The 27,012-nt window shown below is 44.6% G+C and overlaps 1 protein-coding gene across 1 annotated transcript in view; it reads left to right on the plus strand.

Moving 5' to 3' along the window:
* Positions 1-3,438, plus strand: part of RTKN2 (rhotekin 2) — a 41,001-nt gene extending 37,563 nt beyond the window's left edge. The window contains exons 13-14 of the mRNA XM_074924186.1: positions 1,255-1,362; positions 2,888-3,438. Coding sequence (XP_074780287.1) covers positions 1,255-1,362; positions 2,888-3,438 — 659 coding nt within the window. The remainder of the gene's footprint in view (positions 1-1,254; positions 1,363-2,887) is intronic.
* Positions 3,439-27,012: the final 23,574 nt, after the last annotated feature.

The following is a 27,012-nucleotide window of genomic DNA, read 5'->3' on the forward strand; positions in this document are numbered from 1 at the left end:
CTTGGTAACAGATGATATAAATGAGATGATAAATTGACACTCTGATCCTTTGGCTAACCTCTGGAACAACGCTGTTCTTACATGAGAGAAGAACCTCATTTATTGCTGTAAAACAGTGAAACAGTGTTGAAGTAGTATACTGTGTTGCTTGTTTAACCAAATATTTATTATAAGAACTGTATAGATTAATTTGTCTTTGTCTTTTTCCTCTACTTGAGTAGTTTGGTTCACAGGTTTATTAAGGGTAGAGTACAACTGTCAGTTATTATGCTGCCATTGACAAGGTGTAGTTCCTGATAGTCATTTTTATCAGGTCAAAAACCAGAACCAGGTCAATTAATGAAATATCAGTCTTTAGTCAGAGGCCACACCAATAAAATCAGTGGATTGAGGTTGTGGAAACTTGCTATTGTAGTTCATATTTCTAGTACTTTCTAGCTCTGATTTACAATAAGAAAAGGCTCTATCAATTAAAGAAACACACCAAGCAAAAACTAGGGCATCCTCTTTAAATTAACGTAGAGAGGGGTAAAAGAACTACTTCTTATTCATTATAGATAGAATACCCATGGATTTTTTGAGACATTTTCCTTAGGTTCAGAAAAAATGGGTCACTTGGCATTTAAATGCCTTTTTTCTTCCCTGGTTCTAAAATTCTCTTAAAATTAATGTGCTCAGAAAACTTGGAATGATTGGTATGAACAAAGTAATTTTACTGTGTCTTGTTTTCCTTAAGGTCAAAATCTATTAATAGAAAAGAGGTTTCCTTGTCTGCTAACAGATAAAAGGCAAGTTATCCTCTATTAAAGACAGAACATTCCTTTACTGTAATATTGTAATATAGTTGTATAACATCCAGTTTGGAGTATATTGGCGGCTGTCCCCAATAACTTCATGAAGCTTCCCTAACCTTAAATTATTACTTTTTTTAGGGTTTTTTTTGTGATGAATTTATACTATGTTTGGGGATTTGAAGGCAAATTATGATATTTAACCTTCGTAGTACAACAGTACTACTGGGATGCTTAAATTAAAGATATGACCTTTATTTTATGGTCACCTTATGACTCTTTTGCTAAGAGAATGAGTACAGAGTTGAAAATACAAATACATCCTGAGCATTCCTGCTAAACAAAAGTAAATGCTTACTGTTTAGCATGGCTTTGGAGATAGTTTCCTAACACAACCTAATAACTTCAATTTTTTCAAGCTGAAGTGTTTAAGTTCCAGTCATTGTTCTCTTTTCTCTCTCAGGCCAGTGGAAACATTGCTGTGAAGAATTTATGAAAATTGAGATTATGTCACCACGGAAACCACCTTTGTTCTTGACAAAAGAAGCGACCTCCGTCTACCATGATATGAGTACGTGGGATTTGTCTTTTCAAGTTGCAGGGTAACAGAAACAACATTGTCTGTATTCAGATGGCTTCTGGTGTTGATGTTGAAACACTGAGTTTTTCAAGGACAATTCAGACAATGAAAGAGCAACATAATTGCATACCAAGGAGTTCATATTAAATCTGAATTTGTAATAGCACAAATAATGAATACATTTTTATACCTTGAGCCAAAAAATCTGCAATCTGAACTGTAACTAGGGAGCCCTGAACACTCAAAAAAGCTGTCACTAGAAATAAACACTCATCGTAAGAGTCGTATAAAGCTCAGGAAGCGTAAAGGTAAAATAGTCCAGTCTGCAAACCAATAATATCTTTAACTAGTTGCATGAAATTAATTTGCTGTTCTATAAGCTATTTAAGGGCTTACCTAACATAACTTACCTAATTGTTTGGTCTTTGGTAATGATGTCAAAAAATATGCATGGAAAAATCTAGCTAGCATGTATTTGAGACTTGTTTTTTTACAGAGCAAAATGGTATGCAGCAGGATTATTTTAATAGTTTCATTACAGAAATAATATTTACAGACTAGAAAAAGTAGGTCACTTTGTTTTAATGGATCCAGTGCAGTATTGGCTGAGAAACACTGTACAGCTATAAATGCCTGACTGCTTGCTACTTGAGATTGGAACTGTGAAGATGCTCAAAATGCCATGTGGGTCATTGAGTTACCGTGCATCAGAGCACCGAACAGTCAAGAGAGTCCTATCTAAGCTATGAATGTGGAGCAGAAAGGCAGTAAATCAACTATATAGAAGTTTTACGAAGGTAACACGGTAGCATAATTCTACTGATATTCAAGTACATCAGTGAGGAGCAGAACACAAACTCTGTTTCACTCCTAATATACCTGGGGTTTTTTTCCTGCTTATTTATAATATTCATAGGTAAAATCCTGTGTTTAAAAATGTGATGAAAATCATTAACGTGTGGCATAAAATAGAAAAGATATTGCTGCTGTTTGAAGCTAGTATTACTGCAGTATACATCGAAAACTCAATATGAGGGATAAGAAATGGGGCAAGACAGTCTTAAAGCACATAAAGAAAAATGATATATGTAAAGATGTCCCATTTTCTGCAGGCTAGAAGCACAAGAATATTTAGTCATAGACTTTCATGGGCCCTTCTGTGAAACGAAAATTTCAAAGCACTATACAACAAAATATGTTTAATATCTAATACATATAGGTTTCCTAGTAATACATTATTTTTTCTACTTTCACTTGGAAAGAAATATCAGTGCCTACCCTCTTGCCTCAATGCCAGCTGTCACAGAAACAGTTCCCTCCTGTCACCTCAGTTCTCTCTTTGAAAGCATATGTAATCTTTTTCCATTTCATCCATTAATACTCTTAATAGTAGTCCAGACTCCATGAGACATAGTTAATACGGTTTTGTATTCTGAATAGTAATAACAAAATAGTTAGCAGTAAAATCGTTGGTAGCATTTTAATCTGAGTTAATTGCTGTCCCTTAAAATTACAGGCATTGATTCTCCAGTGAAACATGAGGGCTTAGCGGATATCATACAAAGAAAAATCGAAGAGAGTGATGGTGAGTTCCTTCTTGGCCAGCACAAAGATTCTGCTTCTTCCCTATGGGCTTCACTCTTTGATGGATCTCATGAGATGGTTGTGCAGAAAAACATGAATCTGAGCCCAAAAAGAGATACTATAAGTCCTAATGAGAGCAGAGGAAAGAAAAGAAGAGCTCCACCTCCACCCTCCGATAAGCCACCGTACAGTGCAAAAGCGCAGGTGAACACGGAGCAATCGGGCAAAGAAAACTGGGAGAAGTCTGACCGTACATCTGCTAGTAGTTTTTCCTTTGATTCAAAGTTACCTACAAAAATGCAGCAGCTGACACCCATTGCTGCTCCTCGCAAAATTGGTCCCTGTAGAAAAAGCAGTTTAGCTGGCCACGGGAATCTCATTTCATTGGTTAGCAAGACTGAGTCTGAAACCAAACCTGTACCAACCCCTAGACAGAAGTGCATCACAGAAATGCTAGACCCTAGATCATGGTTGCAGCCATAGACATTATAATTAGCTCAGAAGAGTCCCTGGAATTTTAAGTTTCTCGTCCTTCTGCTGTAACTCTCGGGCAAAAGTAGATTTTAGCATATAGCTTATAAGTATTGAGGCTAAAGGTTTTTTTCTTTTAGCCAGGGCATTACTACTAGCTGCAGTCTCAGCTGTACTCGTTATTGCTAACATCTAAATAATTGCAGTAGCAGCAGGGGGAGTTATCTCTGTCTGAAATAACGGTGCCGCTTCTGAAAAGAGTGGTTCGGTACTCTCCTCGTGAAAAACCATCAGAGTTCAGGGCAGCTCGGTGTCCTGGCAGCGGGGATGTTACCATTGCCTTTACCAGTCCCTCAGCCCAGACTAGTTCAAGTGGGAATTTCACATGAATCTTGCAAATCTGGCTTTCTTGGGCTCCATGCTCGGCTTCACCTAAAATATTCTTATCTCTCCTTCACTCTTTGGGAACCACTGCTTACAAGGTAACATCCTATGAAAAGTTGTTGTGCTCTTCTGAATGGCTCCATGACTCTGTATAGATTTCTGAAGCAGTTCTATCCAATCTAGCGTGGGATCTCCTAAATTCTTGCTGGTGCGTGCACTGTCCAAATGGACCAGGGTTATCTGTGTGTGAGCAAGAGTGTGATCCATCGCTGCTGCTTATTTCGGGCTCACGTGAACATTTAAAAGCAGCACTGCGTATGAAGGCCTAGTCAAGATTTCATCGTGGTTGCTTTTTCTAACGGGTGGGGCTCTGTAGCATAGCTTTTCCTTTGTGGAGCCTCTCGGCTGTTCCTAGTTGGTAGGTAGCTGGTTTGTAAACACAGCAGTGGTACTGATAAACAAATAGGGGGCTTTCACCACTTGTTCTTTCTGAAATAGCTGAGAATAAGGTACTCAAGATGAAAATACTGAACTTTGATGTTCTTCCATCAGACTGCTCACCGTTTTTGTAGGAAGCATGGATTATTAGGGTTCCTGTGGCACCTCCAAAACGTACATTGCATACAGAAAAGATTCTGTTCTCCTGGATCCACAGCTTAAATATCCAACCCTTTCCTTGGTTGCTGCATTTATCTCAGATGCTGGAACTGATCCAAGAGCAAAGGTCTGCTTGCAGATCTCCCTCTAGAGCCTTGGTATTCAGATCTGTGTTGAGAGTCATATCAGCAACTGTACACATACAGTTCATTAATTTTTTAATTCTTTTTTTTTTTTTTTTTTTTCCAAAAGTGTGGATGGTTTTGGAAGCTTTACCATTTCTCCAGAAGATATTGTGTGCATGGTTGGTTGGTTTGCTTTATCTATTTTTTTTGTCTTCTGCTAAGCTCTTGGATGCACAGCTGTAAAGGTATCTGCTGAATTCCCTCAGTAGTTCATTGGCTATTTGGGATGGGGCTTGAGAGGCAGGTTTCATTTACAAATCCTTTCTCAGGATTAGAGCCCTTTGTTTCTAGAATGTCCTTGTTCATTCTTCGTTTAATCACATTCCATTTTCCCTCTGAAACAACCATAATCATTCTTACAATAAATCATGCTGTTACTTAAGTGGATGGTTTGTGAATGGTTTATAAATAGGAACAGAAAAACTGAAGAATAACTACATGATTATGTAAATCAGACACAGTTGACTAAGTGGACTGTGCAACTGAACAAGAAATAGGAAAAATAAACAGGGGGAAAAAAAGCATATTTTTCCAAAATGCAGCTGCAGTTTACTTAGCTTTAAATCTAGCCTTAAATGTTACTGTGCTCTGGAAAGAAAGAATACCTTTTTCTTGGTAACCTCCTTCCATTTAGTTGTTATATTTCAAAATAAATCTCATAAATATATAAGGCAAGAAGGCACCATAATGAGGATTTATTTTTAAATTCAACAGGCCATTGAATTTCAACGAGCAGTTTCTCTACTAAATTCAGTGGCTTTGTTTTGAACTGAACATACATATTTTAGGAAGGCATTTAATATTTATTTAAAGTCAAGTGATGAGAATTCACTCATACCTCCTGTTGCAATAGTTAATTACCCAGGTACATTTTTCGCTTGATTTTCTATTTGCATTTCTAGCTCCACCTTAAGTTATTTTGGTCTTTTTATGCATTTGATTGCTTATATTGATCTCTGTAGTATCAGCTTTTCTAATTGCTTGTGTGTAGTTATAAATCATGATTATGTCCCTTTTAACCTTTTCTCTGATGAGATGTACTGAATTCCTTAACTTTCTTATGGCAGTGAATGTTATCCAAGACTAATTAATCTTCACGTTCTTCTCTGTACTTCTCACGTATTGAAATATTTTTAAGTGTGACATCTGAATCAGATGCCACATGTCAATACCGATCCATCAGGACTATATAAAGACATAACGTGATCCTCTTACTCTGATTAATATCTCCCTCCCCTCTTTCCTCAAAAATTGTATTACCCTTTCTTTTTGTGGAAGATTACCTTGGATGCTGACTTTTATGGCTCAAGTCCTCTTCAGAGTCTTTTTCAAGAATGCGGTACATCATCCACTTATTATCCTACTTATTTTTTCTTAGAAATATACACTGTATTTTACTAGCATTAAAATACTGCTCATGAAGTGATCCAGATTGCTCTGTATAACTGACCTGTCCTCGTTCTTTACTACTCCAGCAGTCTGCGTGTCCTTTGCAAATTTATTGCAAGTGATTTTTACAGTTTCTTCCAGATCATTGATTTTTAAAATTGAATGCAAGGCGAGGTTTGTAGAGAGAGGTGATAAGTTTTTATTACATCAGTGACATGGGTAGGGGGGTGGGGAAAAGCAAACAGACAGGCCATTGAGTTCGTGTCCTTTTTTTCCCAGAGCCTTTAAAAGATTGAGTAAGATGGAAAACAACTATACTTCTTGCTGATTCCCTATTAATACTGCATTTTAAAATTAGTTTTCTGTCTTCAACATAACATTCTATATTGATTTGATCTAGTACTGATATTTTGAAGAAAATGACCCGTTCATCTGGTTTTCAGTAGGTGACTTAGGGTTCTTATGGGTAACACCTCGGTGCAGCTGTCTTTGCAAGCTGAACTTACTCTATCAAAGAGTAAAACGCAACCTGTTGTTCAAGACCTATTCTCCGTGAAGCTGTGTTAATTGACATATCTATCCTTAAATTACACTCAGATGAGCCAGTTCACTATATTGTCCTGGCCACTATTAAGCAAACTAGGCCATTAACTACCCTGGTCATCCTGCTTCATAACAACCGTGTTGTTCTTATGGTCCTGTAAAATGTCATGGCAGTCGAGCCTTGTTTAACTCCTTGAACATTTTTAGGCTCCTACAGCTGGAAAATCTTCTGCTACCAAATGTAATTTCTGTTATTTTAAACACCCGCTATATAATCCCTATTATGAAGCATCAGTTGACCTCAGATTTTATTGTTACTGACTTAGTCTTTTTTTTTCCCCCTTCTGTATTGCCATTTATTATCGCTTTCACGTCTTCTGTTAAGCAAGTTGGTTTCATTGATAAAAACTTCAGACTACCATCAAACGCCGATCTAGGCTATACAGAAAAGTCAGTTGTTGGAAATACATTTGTACTCAGCTTTTGTCTACACAGGAGAACATAAATATTAGTCATAAAAACAGAGCATAATTTTAGGAGTATAATTAGAAGATGTATCTTGGAGGAAAACTGATATTTTTTGGCTTTTCCATAAGGTGCTAAGTTGTAATGCTTTATTATTTTCTTATCTTTGCATAGGTTTGTTCAGAAATATTTTTTTCTCCAATTTTCCAGATTATAATGAGGATGAATATTCAAAACAGGAATTAAGACCAATAAATTGCTTGTACTCAAGCACTCTAATAGTAGGAAGCCAGTTTACGTCGCAGTGTGGTACAGTGATGTTTCAGACCTTGAATTGGACTCACTTCCCAGGCCGTGGGGTTTTAAGGACCACCCGAGGCGGTTGCTGAAGCCTGTCTGTTGGTAGTGCATGGGGCTGGGGAGCTGTTAGCTTTCGTCCTTCAAGGTGGAGGTGAGGAGGAGTCGAGAGGCAGAAGGCAGCCTGTTCCTTACGGTGGAAACCGTTTAACTGCTGCTTCTGGGCACTCGTTAAGCCATCTTATCAGTTACTTTCAGTCATGAGGGTGCTTTAATTGCATGACTCCAAATATCAGTGATCAAAAACCAAAAGTCATTTGATTAGCATCTATAAACAATGCTGAAACAGGAAATATTTCACAAAAGCATGGGTGACGTTAGCCAGCCTCCTGCTGGGACCAGGCTTGGCAGACAGCAGGAGCTCTGAGGCTTCTCCCAGCCCTTGTGCCCCACTGCCCCCTGTTCACCTTTGTGCAGGCAGGTCGGCGTGCTGCTGCCTGGCAGTGGAGTCCATGGAAAAACTGCTTGTTCGGAGACACTGCTCCCACGACCAACAGCTCAAACTACCCGGCGTAGCACGGTGAAGACATTGGTGGCACCTGCTGCTGCTGAACCACACACATGATTAGGTACTTTCCTGAGGAATATGTCAGGTCTGCTCTGAAAATCATAGCTGCTTGTTTGCTGCTGGGATGAATTAACAGCTGCTTAAAAGCAGAAGTAGTGGGATCGTGGTCTTGAAGTCAGAAGGAGGCAATAGTCAACCTGAACTCTTCTTTTAGGAAGTACAACTTGAAAGCAATTGCTAGTCCAAACTTGAATATAAATTTCACAGAACACAAACAACTTTTGAAATATCAACTGAACAAAGACTTAATTTAGTAACTTCTTATATTACACCTAATGTCTTCAGCTATTCACTTGGTCTTGGAACAGTAGATCGTACCTTTTGCCATTTTAAAGACATTAGCTTAAAATGTTTACAGTTTTACTAGTATTGTGATTTTATTTTTTTCTGTGGTAATTATAGTAATAGTTATTTTATGGTGCTTTGTACATATTTGGAAATACTGTCCTAGTATTCTGAGTTGATTTGTAATTAATGTAGATTGCCATAATAGAAAAATGCAGATTTCGACACTAATGTATTGTGAAATGTTAGAACTGCAATCTTTTTTTGCTGCTAACATATTGTATTTCTGTTAAAATATGCGAGCAAAATTAAAAACATTTCTAGAGTAAAAGGGTTTTGGTGTCATTTTCTTCAATCTAGAACTACATTAAGCGTTACTTCAGTTTATAAACCGTGGGTGATGGCTGCTGTAAAATCAGAGAATTTATGGGGAGCTACTTTTCTACTGGGCCTGCTGAATGCATCCCTCCGGGCTCGTACTGACAATAGCAAACAGTACTGGCCTCAGTTTGCTGAACTAGGGGAAGGGAGGAAAAAAAATGTTGGCAGCTAGCACTGATTGCTCAACTAGTTGTCTGATGTATCCAACAGATCTTTGTGTGAGTGTGTCAAGTTAGAAATGTTACCTGAGATGCACCTTGTCTCCACAAATGTGCCCGAACGTTTTATTTTAGGTGCTACCTTACTCCTCATAGTCTTGCAAGAAAACGTGTTGTGAAGCAGTTTTACATCACCCCGTCTGCTTTGTAAGGAGACTTCATAAATGAGTCACTGACAGTACTAACGCCATCCATTAATTTTTTTCTTTTATTGGCAGCCTGGTGCTGAAGGGGAACTCCTGTTCACCTCACTGGCTGGAGCGTGGTGTAGTGCTGCTAATTTAAAGCAAACTGTGCCACTCAAGTAAAGTGTTCTTTTGGCCCAATTATTGTAAAAGAACTGTAATAAACGTAGAGGGAATTGTTAGACATTTTAATTTTAGAATATTTGACTGATTTAAGAGTCCGTGAAAAAAAAAACAACCAAAAGTGTGATTGCTAATTGCAAGGCAAGCCAGTGAAGCTGAGTGATTTAATGAAAATCATGTTGCAGCTAAAGTTGCTGCAGTTTCCTTTAAGGGATCTTAGTAAAGTAAGATATGATGATCTCTTCATGTAGCCATTAGCAAATGGTTATACTGTCATCTTTCTGTATATGTATTATATATTCACAGAAAAATCTGTTTGTGAGACATCAAAATAAATTGCTTTTCATGGGGAAGAAACAATCTTTCAAGATTTTTATATCAAGATAGCTTTCTAAATGTTCCTTATCTACCTCCCCAAAGGGAGAAAAATTATAGTAACTAGTGAAGTGTCTTTTATTCTGTTAAAGCTTTTCTTCACATTTCTGTAAGCTTCTTCCAAAATACAAAAGAATATAATTTATAATATACATTGCCTCACCTGAGGGGTTTTTTTTTGATACTGTTCAGTGTCACCTGTGTCAGAAGGTGATACAGGAATACCCTCGGAGGAAGTTGTGGACTTGTGTTTCATACACAGACAGCTTCTTCCTAGCCCTCAGTAACTGCAGGCTCTTTTATTTGCAGGTGTGGGAAGCCTTTTATCCTGCTGCACGTCTGTCTCTGGACATGAATTAATAGTGGCAGTTAAAAGTAAAAAAATTGTGGTTTTTAATTTACTTACATGTTGGCATCACTGATGCCTCGTAGAACTTGCAGTTTGGTGATGTGCCACAACAGTTTCCTTTCCGAACTTTAAAATGTTTCTATTTTCTTTTGCTAAGAGGGAAAGAGTTAGTAATTGTCCATTACTTTCTTTTTTTTTTTTGTCACTGGCTATAAAGGTGGTACCAAAATACAAATGTCTTTGCTTAAGCTTTTCCACCCTGGAGCCAAATGATCCCAGTCTTTCCCATCTTTCTTTGGATTTTATTTTCCTTTTTCTAATTAGTGTCTATTTCAAAATCCCACATGTATTTTGACGATATCTTTCTTGAGCTGGGTGCCCACAGCTGAACACACACTTATAGCTCAGGGGTACTTTTGATTTACAAGAACAGAGTATGTTCATTAATATTATCTCGATTTCAGCTGCTCGTTCTGCATTAGCAAAAAAAATCCCAAACAAAAATGTTTCCATTGCTCTGTGGCCAGAATGGTCTGTGCTTTTGAATAACATGTACCTTAGGAAAGAAAAGAAGATCCTAGCGCTGTTATGGTGAGCTTAATACTGACTCACAATTTTTCTGAATAGCAGGAAAAATGTTATGGATGCATAGCTGGCACAAGTAAGCTGCTTCGTCCACACAACATTTGTTTTTCAGATGGCAGCAGCTGCTTTGCTTCCTTCGGTTTTGAGTGATCATTACTCTTCAGTGTCTCACGTCTCTGTGCAAGGGTTGAGAGCTTTTAAAATAAACTGAGAGCAATTGAACTGACCTCCTCATGATGTGGATGTATCAGCCGGAGTCACAGTTGTCGAAGCACTGAGCTTCCAGATTTTGAGCCCATGTATTTGGCTTGTAGGAAAATCGAGAGCCTAAGGCAACTTTGCCTTTCTTTCTCCTGAATCCAAACTTACTGACTGAAGGCTGGGGACAAGGCTGCTCCTCTCACCAGTGTAGCGTTATCTCATGGCATGGCCCATTTGAAATGTCATGGGGCAGCCTAGCTCTTCAAACGTGAAAAACTTTGTTTAAAGTTAGAGTCTCCCTTAAATTTTACTAAGTAAATTAAAAGCTTTTTATTAAGGACAAATCCTAATAGTGGTATTCCACACACAGCTCCAGGTCAAATTGGATTTACTGTACCATGCCTTTAATATATCAGAATTTTTTATTATTTTAGTAAGAGTTCATTTGTGTGTCTAATAATCCATCACATTTTACTCATGACCTCATTAGAAATTTTCTTAAATATTTGCTTGATCATTATCCTACAGGAAAGAACGGTCTGCTGTCTTGGGACTAACTCAGGTTTATCCCAGCTCGTGCAATAGCCAGTTAAGCCTACGGACCGATGCACACTCTTCCATTTATCCATTTTAAATAGTTATATAGTTCCTTGGAAAGTCAAGTTAGTGTTTTCCAACCATTAATGCATAACCCACTATTTACATTTTTCATAAGGATAAACCAGAACACATCAGTCTTCTGCTACTCTACAGCTTGCTACAGTGATTAATATAAACTTCAGCAACAATTTGTTTACTTGCCCTTTTCTACATGTTTCCTTTGGCAGGGCAAATTCTGTCAACCATACCTGCAAAAAAAAAAAAAAAAAAAAAAACAGAAAAGGAAAAGATAGAGCCAATTATTTAGTTGGGCTCCATCTGTCTTTTATTGAAGCATTAAAGAGAGCCAAGGGGTTACTGCAGAAACAATTATTTGAATCAGGGTACGTAGTTACAAGTGTATAAATTCAGTTGGGGCTCTCGCCTGTATTAAACAAGAGCCAGTCCAAGGGCCACTGCTTCTCAGCTCCTCACCTATAAATAGGGACAGTCGTGACGGTAGTTTCCGTCACACTTTTTGAGTCATTAGTCCTTAGAGGTGCTGGATTTGGCAAAACGGTGCCACGTTTCATGACTGTGACCCAAATAGCGTCATCCTCACAGACTCTTCTGAACTGGGGGCATGCAGGAAAGGGAAAAGAATTTAAGTTCTCCCTATTTGTAGAGAGTTGACGCTAACAAAGATATTTTTAATGTAAGAACAGGACAGTTTTGAAAAGCTGAATGTGCTAGGAGTTTCATGTGACCCACAGAAGCTCAATTAGGATGGTTTCTGCAAAGCTGCCTGATGTTATCAGCACCCTTCAGCTTACTTGGGCAACTTTGTCAGCTTTTTCTAGTGACACAATATTCAGAGATGACCTTGTTTAGTCCTCATACTTCACTTTTGAAGCCACTTAAAACAGAGAGTTTTGAACCTTTACGGTCTCCTTCCCTTTCAGTGTCACCGTAGGAATTAGCCTTACCTGGCAGGAGCGTATTTCATCTCAGCTGGCTTGCAAAGCTCATGAGCTACAGCAGCTCAGTGAAGGGAGCGTGGCCTTGTGTTTGGCCAGTGCGTTGCAGGCTGTGACTGGCCCATGGAGCAGCGTCTGGGGCTGTCTCCTGTGAGACACCGTGATCCTCCTCCCTCGTGCTGTTGGAGCAGCAGTCGGGCAAGTGAATGCCCATGCGCAAAGGAGCGGAGGAGAGATCAGAAACTCCAGTCTAACTGAGGTCTTCAGTGCCCGCCTCAAGCCTCAGCAGGGATCCCACTGGTTTCCGCAATGCTCTAGTCCCGGCCAAACACCCGTACACGCACTCGAGATGCAAACTCTCCTGACACCCCCGGGACACGTGGCAGAGAGCCAACGGTGTCGGCGCTGCTGCCTCTCCCCAGCGCCCAGCTCTGAGCTGGTAAGACTAATTCCTACAGTGACACTGAAAGGGAAGGAGACCGTAAAGGTTCAAACCCCTCTGTTTTAAGGGGCTTCAAAAGTGCAGTACGAGGACTAAACAATATCACCTCTGAATATTATGTCACTAGAAAAAAATGAAAAAGTTTCCCAGTAAGCTGAAGGGTGCTGATAATACCAGGTGGCTTTGCAGAAACCATCTCCGATGGCTTTGCCCAGCCAGGTCTGGAGCCGAGACGCTCACGTGTCTTGCTCTGCTTTTTATCACCCTCTAGTGCAATCACAGCAGCTCCCTTCGGGAGAACGTCTTAAAGTGCTTCATAATCATTAACTCTCTGGGTTAATTATTTGTATGGCAGGAGGTGTTAGCCACCGAGGTTACATGTATGAAATATCCATGTGTCAGCCTTTATAGACTTGATCGTGCTCAGGTTTGTTTGCCCTTTTAGCAGCATCCTGATCCTATAATCAAATTCTGTGTCAAAGTTTTGGTTTTGATAAACTAAAGCTTAAAAGAACAAACAAAGAAATGAGTTTTTTCACAGCCTCCTTCTCTGTTGCAGTCTGGCGTTTCAAGGTGCATCCGCATCCCTGAGGCAGGGCTGCAGCTGACCGAGCCAGAGTCCCTCTGGCACTCTCATTCATGCATTCTGTCAAACAACATTTTCTCTGATTTTTATCAAGATCTTCTTGACTGAGATCTTCAAAGCAATTAATTCAGTGCTCCATGATTGCAGCTGCTGAATAATTGTTTGTTAGAGTATTTTCTTTCCCAGGCAAGAGATGTAAAATAGTTGCTCCCCTCAATAAACAAGTTGTCAAATGTGATTAGTTAATGGACCTGTAATCACGCACTAGCATAAAGGTAAGGATTTGGTAAGTGTGATGTGAAAATGCATATTTAAATCAAAGCTATAGGGGAAGATTTTCCCGTAGGAAATCTTTCTATCAATGCTGAAATAGACTATTTACCATTCATAATGATTAACTGTAGATCATTAATTAAAGAAAACAAGAGATTAGTCATCAAGCATTTCAAATTAAAGATGCATTGATTGTTTGAATTACTTTTAGGTCTGGCTGGGAGATCAGGTTAGTGTCCGGGTCCCTGTGCCTGAGCCAGCCTTCCCGTATGTAAACTGATACCCAGATGTAAAAGCCTGTTAAAATTAAGGTAAAAAAATTTACTGGCCAATATTAAACTCCAAGAGCCTGAAATGTGATCCCACATTGCTCATCACCAGCTCTGTAATTCACTGTTCTTGGTCAGATGTGTGTTAAGAAGCCGAAATGAAGCACTTGGGCTTGTTGGTTCATGGAGGAGAGGGAACATCTCATTTTTCTGGCGAGTGAATGCTAATTCCAAGCTAAATGGAGTTGCAGCGAATGTGTATTATAGCTCAAAAAGCTAATTAGCTTGTTTTCATCTTGAAATAATGAATCTACCTTTCTGCCAGCCCTTTGGAATAAATTTCAGACAATCCTGCAGTGGCATCTCTGGAAAGCCGATGCCCTATGCAAAGGAATTTTGCAAGGTTGGGGTTTTTCCCCCTCACTTGGGAAAGGTACATTCAATGGTTATCATTTCCTAAAAGAGTTTCCCTTGCCAGAAATTTTTTTTTTTTTTTTTTGTTAAAAAGCTGTATCTGTTATAGAAATTTAATTCTCCACTTAGGAATTACAAGCAGTAATACAATAATAATAGTTGTTGGTTACCACACACTAATTTCAAACTATTCCAGGCAGCTGCCTTCTGCTTTCTGTGCAATCTCTTAGTATTAGACTCCAATATAAAACAAAATTACTCAAAACTGTCTGCCAAATTTGACTATTCTTTTAAAAATCATGTAGTTGTTACTTACATTATGTAATAGCAACGGGGGTGATTTAATTACTAAGTCATGTATGAAAAATAAGACTTCAGCTTGCAACCTTCAGGTAATTAACCACCTAGCTACTATTGAAAAAAATAATCAGGGCACATAATGCTGGGGCAACTCACATGTCAAAGCTGCTTCACCGGTGACAGTGCGGCCACAGGCTGTGGGGTCATTGCTTAGAGCCCAACCCTGCTCTTTTTGCTTTTTTGGAGGATGGGGGAGACAAAACTTTGATGAGCACAGGAGGGAACAGCTCCTCTGATGTCTGCCAGGATGAGACCCCTTCAGGCTGCCAGTCCTCACATCCCTGAGGCACACGGACCCTGGGGCAGTAATTTAGGAGTGGGCTGACACTGTCCTGGCCCCGAGAGCGGCAGTGGCAGGGGGTTACAGGGTCCTTGCCCCAGGGCCAGCCACAGTCTGTGGGCTCCCTGGCAGCCTTGCTCCTACCCCTGGGGGTGCACCACCAGCATGAGGGATGATGGCTCCGAGTTTCTGCAGGGCTCAAGTTTGATGCACCTTCCTTGATGTTCTTCACAAGACGAGCGTTTGTCTGGGGCTACCAGGTATGTGCTAGTAAAGGAGGTTTGTAAGTACAACTCTTTGCTAAGAATATTCCTCTTTGACAACCCCAGAGCCTAACACTGAGGCAGCTGGCTTTAAAAAATCATGGAATCTTATTTGTATTGACATTTTGGCTATTCAGTCCAGTAGGTCACACTTTAAGGGCTTTTCTCCTCCAAGGCTGTTTTATAATGAAAACTGAGATTCATGAATATGGTGGTTTTAGACACAAGCCCACAAGTTGCATGTTTAAAGCAATACCTGCCAAGCTTCAGTGCTGGCACACGTACAGCTTTACCCCATGGGTTGTCTCCAGCATCCCTCTGGCCCCATCTCCTCTGTAGCTTACCTGAGGGCCTGTCCCACCCATCTGCTCCCTCCCAGCTGACTCCCAGTGTCACAACAGCATCCTCTGCTCCCCTCCTTCCTCCCACCCCCACCTCTGCTTTTCTTGGTGTGGTATCTAAGGACAGTGGTTACGTAAGAGAGTGTTTCAAGGTATTTGACCTTTTAAAAGTGAGCAGGTTAGCCCAAGGGTAGATCATACACATAAAAAATATGGTTAAGTGCAGGAATCCAGCAGCTGGAACATGACATAGATGGCCAAATGTCATGATGCTCACAGTAGTTTTCCCCAAGCCGGTGAGACCAAGGTTAGGACCAGGTTACTCCTTCGGATAACCACAGTAGTCACAAAGTGCATCCAGGTTTTCCTTGAAGGCTACATGCTGGATCAAGTGGCTGCATCCCTTCTTTGCCCACACATTGCTCGAGAGCCATCCTTGTCCTCGTTAGTATGCAGCTGGTGTGGTTCACCAGCTCTGCCAAGCGGAGCTTTTTAATTCTCCCTCACTGGAGAGAGGAAACTTCTGAACAAGAGAATGATTAATGGAGGGGGGGGGGGAGCAAACAAAATTAAAAATGGAATAATAAAAACCCTCAATGAAAGTGAAATGATCAAGATTTATGAGAATTCTATGAATTCCTCACACTCATTCAAAGCAGGAATGCATAAGTTGCAAGCACACCACACTCAACACATCTATTAATGAGAATAGCCATGTTTATGCTTTCCTTTACACCGCCTTCATGCCCGGAGGCTCCAAGCGCGAGGCCTGTTCGCACACGTAAGGAAAAAACAGAAAGCCAGGCCTGAGTAACTAAGGACCAGCTGGAAGGTTTTTGGCTGCGAAGGGTGGGTCCCGCCTGCAGCACAGCTTGGAGGGGCCGCACAGGACATCAGCTCCTGGCGCGGGGACAGCTGGGGAGGGGGGGACGTGGAGCAGGGCACTACAGCGAAATCTGTTTTTTCATGACTCCACGAAGCATGGTGTTTGGATAAATCCGAGTTTGCCTGGGAAAGCTAACCGGCTCGCATCCAGCAGTGTTCACCGTAGCCCTGGAGAGGTTTGTCAGGCAGTCGTTTTCCTTCCAGCCCCTTCACAGCTTTGATGGAAGAAGCCAATGAAATGTTGCCGGTCAGTTTTCTCACCACAGCTGTGGATACAAAGTCTTCCCACACTTCTACAGCAGTAAGCACAAGCCAAACAGCATTAAGGGTGCCTCCAAACTGCTCGGAATTAGAAATCATTGGAGCACATGTACTTTAGCAGGTCTTTTCTGGAGTGTGTCCAGCAGAGGAGAAGTGCCCGGCTCAGCTGTGAGACATTTTCAATGAACTGTCTTTGTACGACACACTGAACTCTCCTTGACAGTAGCAGTAGGTATCTGAGCATTTTTCTTCTAATAGCACAACTTTACACCCCCTGTGCGTCCCTTCACCACCAAACTCCCTGTCTCGCTGTGGGTGGTTAAGGGTGTTATCACCAGGCTAACTTGGACGGCACAAGCTGGGAGAAGGCAGGTCATTACAAAGCACAGCTTTACATTATTATCTTTGTAGGCAGCACGACCTCAGGTTTGTTCAGGGTGGGTCACAGCACCTCTCTCATGGGAGATGTTGCAGGATAACTGACAGAAGAACTGGTTATGATCGATGACACCTGAGCCCAGAAATGTCTCAGCCCTTGCAGACAGAGATCACATCTGAACTCCTCAGAAGAGCAGAGGTTTGTAGCATGGTCACTCTCCTCAGTGCAACTATCCAAAGACTGAAAACCTTTCTGAACAGGTTTGAAAGCCAGCTCAAGAGCTTACAGGTTAGTCTGACCTAAACCAAAGTGTTTAAGAAGCTGCCACCCCAGTATGAAGAATGTAATTCAGGGGCTGTGAAGAGAAGGGGGGGAGGAACAGATTGCATCCATACTTATTCTAGATAATAATCACACCATTAACTTGAGGTTGGAATTTTAAAGCCTTTGTGCTGCCTGTTGTGTGCTCGTGCATATGTGCACACGTGTGTCTGTGTAAGTTTTATCACACAGTGTGAGCCGGGACAGCCGGGGCTGGTGTGGCACAGGCTGCCCCGCCACATGGTCCCAGTGCTTGTAAACTGTGACATCCAACTTCTGCATCTGCCTGTTGCTTCTCAGCTAGATGAATCCAAGAAATGACACATTAATTCCTTCCCTTCCTTCTGCTTTCTCAATGGGATAAGGAAAATAAAAGAAAATGGCACGAGCAGAATTTTTCCAATTCTTATGACCATCTATCTAGATTGCACCAAACCTGAGGGCTGCTCACCTGGTGAAGACACCCCATGTCGACGAAGCATTTCTCACTGCTGTTGCTGGTGTGCTGGCTGCATTTTCTGGGCTGGTCGAGGTGACACAATGTCCTCAGGCTGCAGCAGGGTGCTGCGCGGCGATGCCCGGCTCGGCTCGGGATGAAGTGGCACCACCGGCCATAGCCACGGCCCTGCGGCACCACCGGCCTGGGCAGGAGAAGCAGCGTAGCCATCACGTAAATCCAGCAAACACAGCTTGCTTTCAGGAGGCCTGGTGAGCCCAAGCAGGAGCTCCTCTGCCTGGTTAATGCAGTTGCAGCAGTTACGCTGCTCAGCTGCGTTACCCGAGAGGATCTTACGGAGAGGGCTCAGTGCCGGCCCCCAGGGCAGGGGCCTGGCTGTGGGTGCCCCCCTGCCCCGCAGAGCAAGGGACGTGCAGCCCTTGGCACTGGCTGCTCCCACCAGGCGAAGCGGCTCCGGGCCCCCTCAGAGCAGCAGGTACTGGTCTGCCTGCCTCAAGGAGACATGTTCGTCTGCCAAAAATGACAAACCTTCCTTTGGCAGTAAAGAAGACGTGGGATCAGAACGAAAAGTGATGTGGCACACAAGAAAAACAAACAAACAAAACATAGAGAAAAAGGAAACCCTCGGAGGGCAGAAAATTGGAAAGTGTGCATTTTTTGGTGGACAGAAAGATCAGCCAGGACACAGGACCAGGAAAAGAGCCCCTTCGGTTACAAAACCACTAGGCAGTGCCCATTTCTACTGCCCATGAAACTCAGGGGGTGCGTGTCTGCCTGGGGGAGGCACAGACAGGACAAGGAACCCACCGCTGCCCACGCCGCCTGGCCAAGTTATTTTCCATTGCTGAAGTACTCCATGACAATTCATTAATTTGACCTCACTGCCTGTGCTCTTGGTCCCCCACCTCTTTCTCCGTGTCCAGAGGCTACTGGTGGTTTGTTGTGCCTGCTTTGGGTATCTCTGGGGAAGTGGCTGGTGGTCCTACCTGCCTCTACCACGCGTGCACGGCCGCACCACCCTGCAGTGACACCACCACTGTGTAGTGAGACAGCAAAGCAGCCATGCAGTGGAATTTTAAAGAGCGTTGGGTCTGGAAAGAATAATAAGAGTGAAAATTAATAACATATCCAAACCCTGTGCCGCTAGAGAGAGGAGCAGCATCGGAGAGCAGGATGGCACCACAGCGAGCGGTGGCACCAGGAGCGCAGTGCCCCCAGCCAGCCCACCCGAGGTGGAGGGAGCGTTGGATTTCTACTCCAAGTCACCTTGTTGGTTTGTTTGAAGTATCCAGTGTGCAGCTGTAATTCCTTTGTGTCTGATCCATTTGGAGATCTAACCTAATTCTAACAGCATACAGCTCCTTCTGCCCTCCCCAAGATTTTCACTGCATCGGTCTGTCCGAGAAGCCAAAGTTGGACAGAGTTGGGAACTGTTGTTTCCTACCGTGGTGATTTCAGTTCTTTGATCCATGTACTTCCTCTGAACGGAGAAGGACCGATAATTGGTATGTGCTACAGTCAAGCTTTTTAGTGGCACTCCCTCTGAACTTGGATAAATCATTTGACCTCCTCTGCCTCCATCAATCCCATTGCAAAAGTAGCTTAACGCTGGCTCTAAATGAAGAACAGATGCTTCTTCTGAGCAGAGCTATCATACACCAGTGGAGAGCGAAGGGGATAAACAAACACACACTCTGCAGCCAGTGGAAAACACAACTGGTGGCTCCACTCTTGGAGTTGTTCCTCCGTCTCCACTGGCAGCTGAAAGCAGAAGATGGTGGGACTGTTGGGGTAACGGCTGCTTCCCCAGAGCTCCCCTGTGACCCTGGAGAGCTGGAAGCTCAGGGCATGGCGGATGGAGACTAAGGGGGGTCAGGGTCTGCCTCTGCGAGGGGTGGTGGTACTCTGAGGGGTGAAACCTGAATGACTTTCATGCCACATTTTGAAGTTACTGGAAGCAAAATCCCCTTATCACGGATATACGTAGCACCTTAAGGAACTGACACACCTGCCTTCCCATAGCTGCTTCAGAGGGCAGTCCCTTCCCTACAGTCCAGACTCTTTTGTCTTCCTTTTTCAGATGTTTTGTACTTGTTTGGAGAAGAGCAGCATCAGCAGCAGCCTTACAGGAAACCTGGTTCAGACTGGAAACCTGTCCACACTGAAACAGATTTGGCTGATCTCACCGAGGCAAACTCATAATACAGTGGGTTGTTGTCAGGCTTTATTTATTCTGAGTTTATTTTATATCAGTTATTGGGTAGTGTTTGACTGGGCTGCAATATAGCTCCAGGTGGGAAAATGTAATCCACTCTCCTCCATCCCTCGATGGAGTAGTGCTGGATTCTTGCTTTCATATCAGATGAAATTGTGGCTGAGTGAATGATCCGCTTTGCCTATTAAAAGCTACTGTGAATGAAACGAGGACTGTATGGCAGTTTTTACCATACACCACCCCCCATCCTGCTTTTTAGTAGGGACCAAGATTTTCCTGTGCGATGATCACATCCTCAGACAAGACATCCGTGAGGGCAAAGCAGATGGATGCTCAGCCACAACACACTTCAGCAGCTTTTTCTGGTTTTGCTGATGGGGGACACTTTTTTGTAAGCATTGAAAGATGAAGTGGTTGACAAAACACTTCACAAAGTCTTTCTCCAAGGGCCTCTCGTGCTGTTTGAGTGCTGGCTGCCAGATGGTCCCCGTGGCCATCCTGTGGCCACCCAGCTCCCAGGATGAGCACTCTGGGGGCTGCCACGGGAGGGTCTGTGTGGTCCCTGGGGAACTCCTGTGCTTTGGCAGCTGCCCGGAGGCTGCTGACCACACTCCCTGCCCTCCCACAAGCACAAGGGGCGAGCTAAACCAAACCATGCTCCTAGGAATGGAGATATCCAGCATTTACTTCTTAAAAACAGCTCTAGTCTAGCTGAGGCAGAAGCTGAGGAACAATCTAGCAAGCTTTGGCAGAGCTCAGGGACACACGGGACAGCTGGCTGCAGCAGGGTGTCCGTCTTCTTATTGCCCTTTGACAAAGGCTTTCACAGACAAGGCTAAAATAATGTTTTAAAACAACGGTGGAAAAAGGAACATACTTTTAATGAGAGGCAATCAAGCCTTGCCTTTTAGAAACCCATCTAGGCATTAGAAATATTTGGGAGATTCTGACGAAAATTGTGGAATGATGGGATTGAGGAAATTCTGATGAAAACCATCACTATTATTGCGTGAAGTGCTCTGCTCACCACAAAGCAGATACTAATGGCACAGGAAAACAGGCTACAGTTGGAAATCTGGAGTCATTGTATATTAACAACCTAGAGTTAAAGCCCAAATGCTCTTCATTCCACAGAGAAGCTGGTATAAAATCACCCACCTGGGAACCCCCCTAACCCTGCCCTACAGGTTATGTGGGCAGGATCGGTGCTGCCAAAGACCAAGCACAAGAGCGAGATACCAGCTTCAAGCACAGCCCTGATGGCCCCAAGGTGTCCTGTCTGCAGCGGCAGAGCAGGACTGACACCGCTCACACAGGGGTGTGCGATGCCCAAGTGTTGGTGTTTGATCCCACGGCTCTGCCAACCGCTCCCCACGCGGGAACCTGCCTCTCCCCAGCCCTCCTCCTTACTTGCTTTTTCCGAACTCTAGCCCCAATAAAATTGTACTGAAAGATCAGGAATAATAGAGCCGAAAGTCTTCATTTCTGGATAATATCACCACAAGAAGCCATCACCTCATGGAAATCCACTCCAGTGCAAAACCATCAGCAGTTCCTGTTAACCTCATTGCCCTCATGGCAAATGCTGAGTCCTTGGTACTTTAGAGGTTAACAGACATCTTTTCTGCATTATTTTGTATGGGTTTCACTTCCTTGCTTATGGGACATTTAGAAAATGCCTTGTCCCTCACAGCCAGCTGATGTGAGCCAAGGGCAGCAGCCCCTGACTCCGACAGGGACTCGGTCTTGCAGATGTGCAGTAGCAGCACTGAAGACACAGACTCTTTATATGTTAATGTTTTATATAAATCAATATTTTCTACTCCTCACTGTCCGTTTTCTCCACCAGAAATTCAGCTCCCATCTAGCAACAGTTCCTCAAACACCACGGGTGCCTGGGGGAGAACCTGGCCGGGGAAGTGGCAGTGCCCTGACAGCCAAGCCCAGCGGCTGCAGGAAAAAGCAAATACATCGGGCAGCCTCATTTTGTAAGCTGGATCACCGACAGACAGGCTGCTTATGCAGCCGTGGGGTGCTTCTGTGTATTTCAATTTGTTCGTCGGTTTCTTCCAAATAAATTTTGAAACTAATATCAACCAAATAACCTGTTAAAACAATCCCAACCACCAGGGATGGAGGAACAGCAGTCTCGGAGGTAATTATATATATTATTATATATTTATATAATGAAAGAATATATATTTTTATCTATATAAAGATATATTTAATATATTCCATTATAAATTTTAATAATTCTGTATTTCATAATGCCCACAGGCATTATGAAACCCTGCAGGTGGCTGGAGGGGTGACACAGCTGGTACCCCCACCCCAGGGAAGAGCTGCTGGAGAGGAGATGCAGAATAAACCCTCCATAAAGATCCTCCCCGACCCCACTGCAACCAGCTCTGCCTGTTGCTGCCTTTGCTCACATGGTCAAACCGCTGGTACCCTGTCAACGAGAAAAAAAACACCTTTCCGCTGAAAATCCACCATCTCACTGTTTCAGGTGAGTGCTGAGCAAAACAACCACTTTATGCCCTTCAGGGAGGTTTCCCAGCTAAACCAGAGAACATCAGGCTAGATATCTGCAGTCCCAGCAGAAAGCAATCCTCTGCTCTCGTTCATTAAATTCTGGGAGGGAGGATGGGGAGGGGAAGCAGACAGGGATGATGACAGAGGAACTAGATGGCAGTTGGGCTGGAGCCCTTTCGCATTCACTTTCTCCTGCATCACAAGAAATCAGAAGTGGCACAGATTATTTTTGTCCCTCTTTTGTAGGTCACCTTTAATAGAAATGTTAATAATGCTTGCTATCTGTATATCTGAAATCTTATATGGTAGCTCTGTAATTCACTGTCTTTATCAGCCTTCTTTAATGTATAATTTAATGCTTGTATAACTATTTTGTTTGGGTATGACTCTCAGAATTACGACTAAAAAAAAAAAATCTGTATGCTAGTTAACTACTTTTTATGGAAAGTATTTCTTTCATGTTATTTTAAAACCATGGAGCCGGGGGAAGTATTTTATGGACCACAGAACCTCACAGAGCAGTTAATTTCTGTTTGAGCTGGTTTCTCTGCTATTTTAAAGGGTGCCATCAAGATCATTGCTATTTCTCTTGGTTGGGAGCCAGCTGACTCTTCTGCAGTTGCGACACAACCTGTGCTGTTATTAAAACCAAGGAAAATAGTAAACACAGGAGCTGGACACTGTGTCACCCTGTGCCGATAGGTGGAAGGAAGGGTCTGCCTCACTGTCCTGGGCACCCCAGAGCATCCACGGGTTGAAATTAGGCACCGAGGATGCTGCATCGTTCTTCTGATGGGCAGAAGCTATTTCAGCCTGGGAATATGGGAAAAGAAAGAAAAAAGGTGATGGCAATTCAGGTACGCCCTGCCACGGGGCCGTGTCCCGGCTGTCCCACCGGCTGGGTGTGGGGGGTAGGAATCCATCCCGGGAAGGATGATTTCTTCCCACAGGCAGCAAATGGGACTTGGTCATGCCCGTGCCAGGGGCTCAATGGGGCATGTGGGCCTTTGCCACGTGCGCCTGAGCTCGGCGTAAGAGCTCTCTGCTTTAAAAGCAGTAATTGGGTGGTTAGCTGAGCCCTGGGCAAGTTCGAGTTATGCACTAAATATTCTGCCTTTTGTTTCATAATGAATTATTTTGTGTATCTAAGCAAAGGGGGTTTTCTTTTTGGTCTTTTCTCTGCAGTTTGTTCCTAGCCTACTTGTGGGTGTGTGTTGAAATCTTTGCCTTTTGCTTATGAGGTCAAGTGCTTTAATCAGGAGCAAAAAATTTGCGTGCTTTAGTCCTAAATTCTCTGAGTGGCTGCCAAATATAATTAGAAACAAATGGCTTTATTCCTCATTTGAGAGCTCCACAGACACTGAGGGGGCAGAGGGGGGAGAGCTTGCTTTGCCTGGCTGGTTTTTGGGGAGCTTGCAGACAAGAACACTGCGAGAAAAACCTGAGGAAGCCCTGGAAGATGAGGAGAGTGCCTTGTGCTCTCTGCAGGGGACAGAGGGTTTGGTGTGGGAAGCAGTGCATGGCGGGGGGGATGATGCATGCGTGCGCCTGCTCTGTGAGTGGCGGGGGACAGAGCGGGCCACTGGCCCAGGCAAGCTGGCTCATCCAGTTCTGAACGTGCTCGGGCCCAGCCTGCCGGCCTCACGGTGCTGGTGCTGCAGGGAAGGAGGGTCCAGTGTCCAACGCACCGACCATAAGGACAGTGGACATCCCCATCGCCCATGGCACCGGGGGCTCATTCCCCAGGTGAGACACTAGATGGAGCATCTAACATCGTGAATACTTTTTTTTTTTTTTTTTTTTTTTTTAATCCCATAAAGGATAAATTGAAAAACCAAATGAAAACGCGGATTAAGTTGTATCCAGCAGCCCTGTGTCCCTGTCTGCTCTGGACATAGGCTGCCTCAGGAGCAGGCACCCGTGGGCAGGAGGAGGCACTGCCTGGGCGCTGGCCACAGCCATGGCTTTCTCCTGCAGAAATGCAAACCTCCACTAGCCACAGGCCCAGGTGCACACAGGGGAGATGGGAGATGCTTTGGTGGCCACTCCTTCTGCTTTCCTTGAGGCCATCCAGCCCTCCCAGGTTTCTCTTCAGCTGGGGAGACAATATGCTCTGATAGCCCTTCAGTTGTGAGCCCACCCAAACTGGAGAAGGCAAAGACACAGGCTCTGGTTTTCTTGCTCCGGGAAGAGCCAAAGGTGTCGGAAATTCCTGGAAAGTCTGTGAGGGCTAGCACTGTGTTTCCCAGAGCAATTATGGTGCCCGTGAGGATTATCAGTGATGTCTGCGTGTGATCGGCTCCTCCCAGCAGCAGAAACTTGCCTAAAAATGTTCCTGAAAACTTCTGGAGCAGAGACACTGCTGGCGCAGCAGAGGGGCAGAGGAGAGGCCCCGTTCCCAACAGGTTGGCATCACCACAGGGTTAAGGTCAGCCCCAAGAGCCTGCCAGGAGATGCTGGCCAAGCATCTGCCACCAGCCACACACCCTGGGATCCATCCAGGGCTGGGGGCTCCTGCCCCAGCACCTCCATCTGCTCCCAGCCTTCTGCACCCTGCCTGCTGGTGGAAGGCTTGTGAAGTACCCACGAGGTGCTCAGGAGGCTGCTGTGGCCCAGAAAAAGGAGAAAACCAGCAGCACAGCTCCTGTTCTGTCTTGCACATTGGCTGCATGGCACGAGCATTGCTGTGGAATCACAGAAGGGCCAGACGGAACCAAGAACCCTCAGCCAGGAGAGTGAAACTGCTGGCAGCACCACCACCACCTTTTGAATCTCCGCATTGCTTCAGACCCCCAAAATTGTTCATTTCCCACTGCTGGCAGCTGAATTACAAAAATGGTGTGACAGGTGACAAACCCCTCAGCCACAGCAAGCCAGCAGCACAGTGTCCCTCGGCCTCACTCGGACCACAGGACATTTCGCTTTCAAAACCAGAAGCGGTTGCGAGTCACTAATGCTGGAACAAACTCCTCGGGTGTAGCTCGGCCCTCCTGCAGACCTCACCGGCACAGGGCAGAGCCCACTGAGCCCTGAGGCGGTGCCCACGTTCCCCTGGAAGCCCTCTGGGTGATGTTGGCACAGACTCCTCCGCTCCATCCACTGCACAGGGGTGCAACAACACCCAAGTGACCCCGACAAACCCACTGGGACGTGCCCAGCCCAGCCAAGGGAGGGTGCTGCGACTCCTCAGTGCCACCCGCTCATGGGCCAGGCTCGTCTGGGGGTGAAAAGCTCCAGCGTGCTGCTCCTGCGGGTCTTCCTCCTGGCCACGCTCTGCTGGGTGGGTAGGACAGCCCAAGAGGAACAGCAGGAACACGCAGTGTTGGCTTTCCACAGATGGGGAGGGCTAAAAAAGGCAAGGAAGCCAGCGTGGTGCTGGAAACCAAGCTGCAATGGTCATCTCTGCAGCTACTGCAGGGGCCAGCATCTGTATGTGTCCACGTTTCTCCCCACCTCCTGCAGGTGTTCACCAGTAGGCAATATTTTCAATACGAGAAGAATAAAATGCCTCAGCTTGGCAAAGACAGACGTGGATGGGGGAAGAGGTTTGCTAGAGGGTCTCATCTTCTCCCACAGCTTCACAGCTGATGTGGGGACAGCACACACGGCGTGATTATTTATTGTTTCTCACAATACAAGAATAATTAAGCAGCAAAGGAAATTATCAGGCAGCAGGTTAAACCAGAGGAAGGTCCGTTCTGTCTGCTCATACACAGTGCAAACTGAATCCATGGGAGTCCTTGCACAGCCTGCTCTGAAGAGCAAATGCCTGAACGAGGACTCAGACATCAAAAGAGGAGGGAGCTTGTTGGGGGCAGTTGAGTGCAGCAGTGACCCTCTCGCCTCGCTGGGGGGATATGCCATGGGTGCCCGTCCTGCCCTCACGCCTGCTCCCAGACCGTCCCCACTGGGGAGGTGTCACGTGTGCCCCATGGCCGCCTCTCCCCCCCAAGCTGGTATTTCCCCTTATTTCCCAGCACACACAAGCAATGCTTTTTTTTTTTTTTTTCTAGACTTTCCCTCAAGTGCAGTGTGTATCTGGAAGCCTCATCTAATGGTGACGTCAACCTGGTCGGTGTCACCCAGCTGCAGCAGGGGTAGGAGAGCAGCTTCCCCGTGGGGTGCCGTGCTCCCGTACTTCCCCGCAGGCTGGGGGGGAGCAGCACGTACCCTAACCACTTCCCACCTTGGCCCGTGGCTTGTGCCACCCTCGGAGACGCTGAGCGGGAAGGAGCGACTCGGGTGCCCACAGCCTCAGCCCCCGCCCGCCGCAGGGCGAAGGCGCGAAGCCGCAGCGACCCCCAGGACACTCCTGGCTTCAGCCCCCGGGACCCCCAGGGACGGGGATGGCTCCCGCCCAGGACCGCGGAGTTAAGCCGTGCTGTGGGCTTAGCGGGCAGGCCTAGGCGCTGGGCACGCCTGCCCCGCTGCCGAGCCCTGCCAGGGAGGGCAGAACCCAGCCTGACCTACACGCAGGCAAACGGTTTTCTCATCCGTGGAGATCAGGAGCGTAACGGCGCTCCGACACCGCTCGCTGCGGTAACGGCCTCTCACAGGGC

Source organism: Athene noctua, chromosome 21 (genome assembly GCF_965140245.1).
Source record: "Athene noctua chromosome 21, bAthNoc1.hap1.1, whole genome shotgun sequence".
Classification (NCBI taxonomy): Eukaryota; Metazoa; Chordata; class Aves; order Strigiformes; family Strigidae; genus Athene; species Athene noctua.